Here is a 10,423-nt window from a genome sequence, read left to right as displayed (position 1 = left end):
AACACAGAAGGTGAGTGCTAACTAACAACTGTCACAGCTCGACACTTGCAGCGCACCGCTCCAAAAAAAAAAAAAAGGAAGGATGTATGAGAAGAACGCACATGTATAGATAGGACGAGCGCGAACTGACACAGTTGTTGCTTCAACTATCCCCTACTTTGGCTATTCTAGCTAGCAGCTCACTCTTTTCGTAAACGCGGCAGCTGCAGCGAGCAAAGTGACCTTCGTGCGGTCTCTAGCCTCAACGCGAACTTTGCAGTGATAGCACACGAGGTAGGGGAAAGACACCACAAAATACACGTGGTGAGAGCCCAATCTAAAACGATGCCCAAATATTGTCACGAACTCACAGTACGAAGATTTTGCACACGACAGGTCCCAGAACCCTCCCGGCGAGGGGGAAGAGCCTGAAAGCGGAGATGGGGGAGGGGTCGTCAACCCCGAAGAGACCTGCTCCCTGGAACACGTGCCAAACCTACATGCCTGTGTTCGAAAGGTGGTTTTACAGGTCTCTCTTCAAAACGGCCACCTCATGCAGCAAATACTAGAAAGAGAGAGAGAAAGGGGGGGTGGTGGGGTCGACTAATCTCTGGTCGTTTGTTATGAACCAGTCCTTAAGACCTGCAAATTTCCCTTCTCGTTTGTTTTTTCACGCAGAACCGGTCCGTTGACACCTGTGTTCTCGCTTGGCTGCGAGGCCATCTCAAGTGCACGATCTTCCTTGGGATGCGTGGACGACCTAGTTGTTGAGTTCGCAACCGCCGAAAGAAATCCAATGGGGGTGACGGTCATAACAATATGTATATACTTGTCGCCACCGAATGAGCCGCACCCCCCCCCCCCCTGCCCTGCCCTCATCTCTCAAACTGAAGCCAGATTTTAAGCCCCGAGTATGAGACCGAGGTGCATCAGCCAAGAGGGAGCACATCGCGGACGCCAGGCGGCGTCCGCTCTGACCAAACGAAACCGAAACGAAACAAGGCAGAACAAGTTTATTTTTTTGGTGCATTTCTTGTGGTTGCGCTAATCAACCGATAGTATGTCCGCAATGTCTTCTTCCAAGTCCCATCTAATCAGCGTGAGATGGTCCGGTAGCCAATTGGTCCTGGTACGCTGATCCAAGATGAGATTGAGGTGCGCGATCTTATTCAGCACCTCGTCGATCTCCTTGCGCATTAGAGTCGAGTCAACTGCGTCGAAGCCAAGTACAATGCACTGTCTTAGTCCACCCTGTGCCTTCGTCGTCCTTTTTTTGATTGAAATGATAAATAGTAGACATTGATGCCTTTATGGTGGCACCGGCTACTCCCTCTCGCTTAGCAGAAGAAATATGGGATAAATAAATGATAATAAGAAGGACACTAAATTTATCAGGCACAAGATGTGGAAATACAGTACAAACGAACACCACGTGAGTCACAAGTAGTCGAGCACAAGTTCAAAGAGGTAAAATCAGTTAGCTAAATAGATAAAATCAGTAAATAAAAAAAAACACTTCCAGGAAGTTTGTTGCCTTTAGAGAGGAAACCATTGACTGTAAAGAAAAAATCACACCATCTCCCGCTAAAGGGGACCATGAGGCGATGCGAAGCCAGAGCACTTGCACGATCGCGTTCCGTTGGCGTTCGTTGGGCATGCTACCGACCTCGCGTCGTGGAACGCGAAGAGGGACGCTACGCGCGTCGTATCTTCCATCTATCCTGGCCGTTAATTCTCACAGGGCAGGCGGGCGAGAGGGGGGCAGCGTAGGAGAGGAGAGAGAAGGGGAGGGGACGCGCATGCGCTCGAGCACATCGCGGCGTTGCTGAGGAGAGAATTTCGGCATGTCTAGCCAAAGCCACCTAGCTTTGGTTTAGCCCGCGTTTCAGAGGAAGAGTGGAAAGGGGTATGGGAGAGGGGAGAGGGAAAGTGGAGAGGGGAAAGGGAGAGGGTGAGTGGAGAGGGGAAGGGGAGAGGGTGAGTGGAGAGGAGGTGTGTGGAGAGGGTATGCGCATGCGCAGTAAGGGTGGTCACGCCGCACACCACCACCACCACCACCACCACCACCACCGGATTGAGCTCCGCCTTAAGATACTTCGCATCTAATACTAGGTCCAAGGCCGACAGCTAGCCTTAAAAAAGAGCGTTTGTCGCCTTGACGAAGTATCTCAAAAGAATCAAATATTTTACGGTAATATTAACGTATACTTCATACCGAAAGCAAATGCGTAATATTAATCTTGGTATAGGTTTAGAATTGCCTAACATTGTGATCGTGCGTTTGATAGTATGTGTAAATATTTTTCTTAGTGTGTTTTCCTGTGTATGTCAAGGCATGGTCGTCTTAATAGTAGTAGTAGTAGTAGCAGTAGTAGTAGTAGTGACGCAGGTTACGTGACCAGAGGGGAAGTGAACAAAGAAATAAATGAAAGGAAATGATGATATTGACATGATGCTTTTCTTCAAATAAATAAAACAAAATTATAATGATGACTTTCGGTACAAGTTAGCGGGAAAGCCATTCGATCTTCCATTATTTACACTATTTAGAGACTTGCAGTAATTGTAATAAACCAAGGAAAAGAAAGCAAATTCGCACTTTTCATTAATTACAATAATTACACGTACCATAATTGTAATAAATGAAGGCAAGACACCTGGGCGCGCAAGAGGGTCATGTAGATAACAGGGAGGGCACACTTGGCAGGATTCTGGATGCGCCAGCGGAAAATCACGTGACACGAGGCGTTCGCTGAAACGCCATTGGCTGAACCCGCGTGTCACGTGATGTCACTTTGCCAAATCAAGTGTAGGCGCGTGCATTTCCAGTATAGCGGCGGATTGACGACACTACAGGATCTCGCTAGCCAATCACATACACTCGCGCGGTTACAACTTCGCTGCTCGACGGTTTTCGCGGCGTGGAAGTCGCTGAACTGTAAGTACGTAGCTCGGTAGGGGCCCGGCTTCATCCGCTGTCTCATGTCGTAATGGTCAATTCAGACCTAAAACGAGGCAAACTATATACATGCTCAAAACCAGTGCAAAATAAACTAACAAGGTCTAAACTGGATAAATAAGCGAGAATAAATCGCAATAATTTACCTAGAATTGCAAAAAACGCTTCTGAAACATCCGGTTGAGAGCCGCGCCACGCAAGAGAGGGCGCAACCGCCACGGAAAGCGCGCGATTGCCAAGACAGTCGCTGTGTTGCTCGTGCTACGCACTTCCTCAGGTATCACGGTAGTTATCTGTACTAAGCTCAGGTTTTATAACTGCATCAAGACCTACACGGGAACGATGTTAGGGCAGGAGTCAACGCGGGATTTAGAACTACACAAGGGTCTATTTGATGTTAGATAAAACGGTGCAAGTCCTGGTAAGGATCGCTTACATGCGAGGAGTTGCTGTCTAAAGCTGGCATTGTAGTCTTGCAGACACTGTAATCGGGCGCTTTGTTCTCCGGTCTCTTCCGCAACGCTAATCATGGCCCGCAGCAAGAGAAGGTCAGTGTTCAGCTTATCGAGGTCGACGTCAGTATTTCGGATTAGCGCTGTCAAAGAGAGCGAGAGAGAAATGCACATCAAAAGGTACGCTGCGGAAGCTACGCAAGAATACGTTATCATGATCAACAAACTAGCCCACCAGTACATTTTACGCAAGAAGTTCGGTGAGCAGAACAATATAAGGAGGCGTGTTTCGTGACTACTGTTGTTAAAAGTGCTCGTGCGTACGGCTTCTGCGCAAAGCTTCTGCGCAACACAGTTTGATTCTATTTAATTAAGTTGTGAAATGATCTTCAGTGAACCATCTGTGGGAAAACCCACAAGGTCCAGGAATTTGGAAGCACCAAATCGATGTGGGAAAACCCTGCTTCGGCGCCTAAAGGATCCAATAGAAGCGCAGGACCGGGCATCCATGTTAATGAGCGTGTTCTACGTCACCCAACGTTCTCTTCTTCGTCGTTGCTGAAGTCATTCGATGCACGTGACTTCCCTGCGGGAGCTTCAAGCAGTTTACAACACCATCATCGTGCAAAAAGTGCGGTGGGCAATGGGAAAACATCAGCAGAGCCTCACTTAACGATCCAATCAGCAAAGATATTGCGTCCAGAGTCGATGCAGGAAACTGCGTAGAGAGAGAGAGAGAAATGTAATGTGGAAAGGCAGAGAGATTTACCAGAAAACATATCTGGTTTGCTACCCTGCACTGGGGAAGGGGTAAGGGGAGACAGAAGAGTAAGGAAGAGAGGAATGGGATAGGGAGGGAGGGAAGAACACACACACACACACACACACACACACACACACACACACACACACACACACACACACACACACACACACACACACACACACACACACACACACACACACACTGGAGTGTCACAATCGTTCAACGAGGTGGGTCGCTCGCAGAAACTTCATCAGCGCCTTCGTTGCTTTCTGGCGTGAACCTCGGTCATTCCAACATTCCAAGATTGACTGCGTAGATTTCACATTTTCTTGTGAAAGCGCTGTGCCAAGACGAGGCCACCTTGGCTGCGAAACGAAGGCGAAACCAAGTAGGCGCACCATTACGATCGGCTGAATCGACTACAGCGGAACGAGAGATGCGCTGGACGTGCCACTGTTCCCACGAACGTTCTGCGCACGCGCGCCACGGTTGCCACTGTTCGTTTATGCGGAAATCACTGGTACAGTGGCAGATGAAATTCCAGAGACCACGGTATCGCGTGGCAAACTGCGTCGCTGCGCCTTCTGACGGCTTCGTGGCTAACTTCGAGACTGCAGCGTACTGCGCACGCGTGTCCTTTCCTGCCGTGCACTCTGCTGGAGCGTGTGCAAGGTGCCACTTCCGCAATTGCATGGGAAGTGCCGAGCGATGGTATCGTGATAAAAACATTTCAGTTGCACAAACGGGGCATTTTCGTCGTGACATATCGTCCATCGGTTACTTGCACGCGTTGACTGCAGAAGTGACAGCTCACCTTTCGACCCACGTTCCGGTGCGCATGCGTCTGAAGCGATCGAACGATCATAATGGCAGGTACACTGTACACGCTCTCGAAGTTAGCCGTGAAATCGCCAGAAGGCGCAGCGACGCAGTGTGGCACGCACTCCCGTGGTCATAGTCGGTTTCAACCTAAGAGTAAATGTAAGCGCCGCCCATTGCCATCCCTGTTCCACTAAGAAAAAATTTGAGTAGATGCCCCATACAATCACATTTGCTCACTTCTGTGACGTCAAGTACCTTTGGCGTATTTCAGGTAGGTGATTTTGCCTTACAGACGCATGTTGGTGTCGCTGGTTTTCTGTCCAATACTTCATGTTGCTGTCGAATTTCAGCAAATATTCCGACATAAGTGCTGAGATAAACGTGATATTTTAGGCAGGTACGACAAGCTTGATTCTTTAAAAGCGTAGTATTTACACTAGCAGCGAAAAATACTTATGGTTCGAACGCAAAACATCTGGCCTCTCGCAGAGATGGATCGCAGGCGCGCCGCAGTTGTGAAGGCGGAGCTTCTACTTATTCTTAGTTGTAACCGACTTTGGAATTTCGCACGCGGATCACGTCTTATCGGAACGGAACGTGAACGCTCTAACGCCGCAGATTGTGTGATCACCTTTGCTACTGCGTATGAGCGCGAGTCAAGACTCGAGCGGCGCCGCGACGGCCTGCAAATGGAACAACCGACAAGGACAAGCAATGATAAGCGAAATTTTCGAGAACAACGGACCAATAACTGCGCAATACAGAGCTTGATTCTTTCAGATATCATAGCGGCTTCAATGACAGCTCGGCCTAAAGAAATCACAATTTCGCGTCTTTGCTCGTTATGAACACTTGCCTACTTATTGCGGAGACACCGACTGCGAGGAGTCTGGCTATCCTGCGCAGCGACGCACGCTGTGCATTGCGTTGGCTCCTTAAAATGCGTAATTTTCGCGCGTACCCGATGTCCGGTTGTGCAATGCAAATAGTGACTTTGTACTCACTGATGTTTGGTTTACCTGCCATGACTCCGTAACCGTAAGAAATGGATTCTTGATGAGTTCGTTAACGCACAGCAGTGTCCGGCAGCGTCAAACCCGAGCGCTAGCTGTTCCTTGTTCTTGTTCACGTATGTGACGCTTGCACTGGTGTCACATTAACTGCCATGCTGGAGTATCAGCATGGTGGGGCGTGAAGTTTGTGATGTCACGTCGATGTTATCAATACATCGTGTGCAGGTCTTTTTTTATTCATGCACATAGGCCGAAAATGTTGCTGCGGCGTCATCACATTGAAGCAGGTTAACTGCCACGTGATTATGATATATTGATGTCATCAAATCCGCCATGTTGGAGTACCGGTTTGTTAGGAACCTGCGTCGTTGACGTCACGTGCAAGCTATCATTTAACCACACAGTTCCACGCGCGCACTTTTACGCCTTCTCATCTCCTCGACGTCCCTCTACGGGTTATTCCGCACGTTATATGCGCGGTACTCGTGGCCTCCGCGATCAGCGCTGCCGGATCTGATCGCGGATGCAACGGTATCCTTCTAAACGTGTACTAGTAAAGACCTTTTCTTGCCAATGAAGGGAAAGCTACGGGGACAGAGCCTGTGCACTTGTAATCTTGCACGAAGTAGTCCGGCTCTGCGCGCTTTGTACCAATGTGGAAAGTGATGCCTGCGCAGTGTAAGCGTCTCGTACCACTTGCTTCATCTGCTAGAGAAAAAGAAGTGAAGAAGCCAGCTTCATTTCAGAGGTCTATCAGATCTCATAGTATGGCGATAGTTTCGCTAGCACGGCGTCACTTGCTTTGCACATCAGGGGAAAAACTATTTCTTCACTTATGTTATCGCTAACGACCTCTATTTTATGTCATGTTTCTTGTGGTATTTACGCCGTGGTTAATAGAGGACCAGGGGTGCTGGTGTGAGCATGCGCACTTTTTTCTATATAATTAGTTCCTCAGATAATTTTTGCCAGGGTTTAAAACATGCAGACGAATCCTATGACGACGCCACCGAAAGCATGTTGCTGACTGTTGCATGGATACGTAGCCTCAGTGAACCCCCCTTACCTCCACACCCCTTGAATAATAAAGTTGTTAGTCACACACTCACTTGCATGGAGTATGTCACACTGTATATTGTGCTCTGCTTAATTGTATAATTAGGCAAGATGAATTAAACAACTTTTGGCGCGACGAAGCAGGGCAAAATATTCCAGTCAGGAAGCCGTACATCTGTTTTCAAAATGTCGGTTTAGACAGATTTTATCTGTTACACATTAGTGTTCTCCTTGCTGCAGATTCCGGCGAAATTAAAAGTACAAATTGTGGGCAGCTACAATCTAAGTGAATGCTGGGGAAGTGCAATGCACGTCCTGTCCCCGTGTTTCTGTTTCTCAGCATTTCTTCGCGCCCGCACCTCGGGATCGGCTAGATACCGGCGTTTCGCTTGTTTCTCTGGCTGTCACCTTGGAATTTTTCTTACGTTGTCGCCGTTTGGCTGCTGTGTCTTCTTTTCGTAAAGTAGAGTTTAGCAATCCACGTAGTAGTTCTTCCTCTGCTCGCTTAGCCCTGACGGCGGGATCCGCTCTTCGTCGGCACCTTGGTCGGCACTGCCTTTCTCGTGTGAGCGCACTCTCGTTCTCGACGAGCCACTTAAAGGCCAACTCCGGCGATGTTTCGAGGTCGATGGATCTCAATGAAATTCGCTGGGTACGTTACTTTGCCCGTTTCCGTCATTTATGCCAAATTACAGGCTCGAGACATGGGCAGATTGTTTGCAAATGGATTTTAAAGATTGTCTGCAAACGCCCTCCTGGCTTCCCACAATTATTGGCAATATTGTGTCTGTGACGTCAGTATTTGGAAGGCGGCGGAAGTGACGCAGACGAGGGCACCGCTAACTTCGGCGCTTCGGCCGCTACAGCGAGCGTCTGCTGTGCACAAGGCGACAGACAGCGTTGGTTTGGCCGGCGCTTCGCTGGTCGTCCCGGCTGTCACAGTATTCATACTCCGCGCCGGCGTGGCCGGCATGCCTTGCACGACTTCCGGTTCGTTCGTAACAACGTCTACGTCATACGTAGACAGTACACTCGGTTGGGTTTCGGTTTCGGTGGAGAGCTTTTTTGCCTATTTAAAATTATTCTCCAATTTGCCGAGTATTTCAGCTATCGGGACCGTAACAGGAGCGTCTCAGGAACATAAAAGCACCATTACTTTGACATGGCCAAAAAATCGCCGAAGTTGGCCTTTAAGCGGCGTCCATGGCGGGAAAGACCCTCCGAAAGCCGGCGTCTTCCTACTGGCTGCTAGAGTTACTGTGTATGCTACCTTTAGGTAAAGGTAGCACATACAGTAACTCTAATGACTGCTGCATGGCACCGCCCCTAGCGGCGAAACTCAGAAACCTTTCGATGATGGGATGGTGACGCCCTCTCCCTGCCTAGCCGCGAAGCTCGGTAGCTGTTTCGCTTGAAACTGCGTGACCATGCCGCCATTGGCCTTGGGTCTATAAGTGCATTGCACTTAATACCACGTGACATGCCTGTATGCTCGCCATGATTGCAGTACTCCCTAACGTTCTCCGTGCAAACGACCATAGCATTTGTCCGGGTGTGCGGCCGCTTAAAAGATGGCACGGTGCCCCGCCACGGTGGTCTAGTGGTTATGGCGCTCGACTGCTGACCCGCAGGCCGCGGGATCGAATCCCGGCCGCGGCGGCTACATTTTCGATGGAGGCGAAAATGTTTGAGGCCCGTGTACTTGGATTTAGCTGCACGTTAAAGAACCCCAGGCGGTCGAAATTTCCGGAGCCCTCCACTACGGCGTCTCTCATAATCATATCGTGGTTTTGGGACGTTAAACCCCACATATTATTATGAAAAGGTGACACGGCAACGACGATGGAGGTGGCTGTGCGATGACGAACCCGTTACTTGCGGCTGCCCTAGCGATAATCTCTGCGTCTGCTTATCTCTGTCATGAACCGCAGCGAGGGAAGCATATCGTTTGTACGCCGAACTTTACGGAGCGCTGCAATCACGGCGCGCAAGCTGGTTTGTCACGTTGTATATATATATATATATATATATATATATATATATTTGTAGTCCGGGGGTATGTGCAGTAAGCAGAAAAACACTACTACTTAATAGTTAGAATGTTAGAAGCTGTAAATCCGAAGTTTTGCGAACAGATTCACGTCTTTGTAATTGAAATACGGTTTAAACTCAATCTAACGAAACACGATTTTACGAAGTTCCCGATCTAACAAAGAATTTCCCATTACCCGGCAAATACCCATAGGTTTCAATGTGTTATTGTGTTTCAGTGTGTTAACGAACTAATTCGGCCCCCAAATTCGATTTAACGAAGTTTTTTTCTGAAACAAGTGTGTGAGAGAGCGGTGATTTTCTTCTATTTTTTGCCGCGGTTTTTCTTCGAGCATGCGCTGTAGTGCTATAGCGTTAAAACATGTAGGCTCGCTAGTTACTGCCCTAGCTTTACTTTGACAACGCTGCACACAGCGTCAATGTAAGTAAGAACGGACGCGGGGTAGCGCTGTTATATACTGTATGGTGCTAGAGGTTGTTTTGGTTATTTCATAATTCGCGGTGGTTGTTTTGGTTATTTCATAATTTATGCGACAGATAAATGGGCCTGCTTGCATAATCACTGCACTCATTCTCCGCGCCAATGCATACCATGGTAGCCCGTCATAGCTCCACATGTCCGTCTACTTGGCCTGCATCATCGCAGATTTTTCAGACACGCAGTCGCGGGATGCCGGCAAAAAACAGTGACGTGGTAGCTTTTGGGTGTCGCTGCAGCGTTACAATTGTGGGAAGACTTGAGGCGTTTGCTATCCCACATATTTTATTTCATAGTTGTTTGGACATGGACGACCACAGGCGCTGTCGCACTTGCCGGATAGTTTTAGATTTCGATGAACCGAAAAATCTCTTACTCAATATTGTGAAATTCCCGATTCAACGAAATAATTCTAGCGGGATCGTGACTTCGTTATATCGAGTTTCAACTGTACGATACTATCAAAGGAGCGACGGAGTGTAACATTACGATGCAATTGCCGCAGCGACCCATATCTGTTCCACTGCTATTCGACCTCGCAATACTTAACTTTCTTTAAATAGCGAATCCTTGTGCGGCACCTGCCTAAAAAATTTAGTGCTTGGTCCTTCATTTCCTTAAAACAACACTGTTTCTTTAACATTACAAGTAATGAAGCGTCACTTGTGTGATTATGTTGGCGTAACGAAAGAAGCAGAATATAAGAGCAAAGCTAGGGAATAATGGCGTACATGTTTCCTTCATACACATCACCTTTAATCAGATCATGATTAAAAAAGAATCAATCAGATCTCGCGTTTGTACAAACACCGCGCAGCTCTACATAATCATATTTTCACTTGGTTT

General features: G+C 48.2%; 1 protein-coding gene across 1 annotated transcript; it reads right to left on the bottom strand.

The window, feature by feature from the left end:
- Positions 1 to 992: 992 nt before the first annotated feature.
- On the bottom strand, positions 993 to 6,141 carry LOC119400920 (uncharacterized). Its single transcript, XM_037667808.2, has 3 exons — positions 5,983 to 6,141; positions 3,375 to 3,533; positions 993 to 1,190 (listed from the first exon to the last, which is right to left on the bottom strand). Exons 1-3 carry the CDS (start codon positions 6,002 to 6,004, stop codon positions 1,024 to 1,026), a joined length of 348 nt encoding a protein of 115 aa, XP_037523736.1. The 5' UTR covers positions 6,005 to 6,141; the 3' UTR covers positions 993 to 1,023.
- Positions 6,142 to 10,423: the final 4,282 nt, after the last annotated feature.

Source organism: Rhipicephalus sanguineus, chromosome 7 (genome assembly GCF_013339695.2).
Source record: "Rhipicephalus sanguineus isolate Rsan-2018 chromosome 7, BIME_Rsan_1.4, whole genome shotgun sequence".
NCBI classification, from domain to species: Eukaryota; Metazoa; Arthropoda; class Arachnida; order Ixodida; family Ixodidae; genus Rhipicephalus; species Rhipicephalus sanguineus.
The sequence above is the reverse complement of the archived record's forward strand: the minus strand, read 5'-3'. Positions and strand labels throughout refer to the sequence as shown.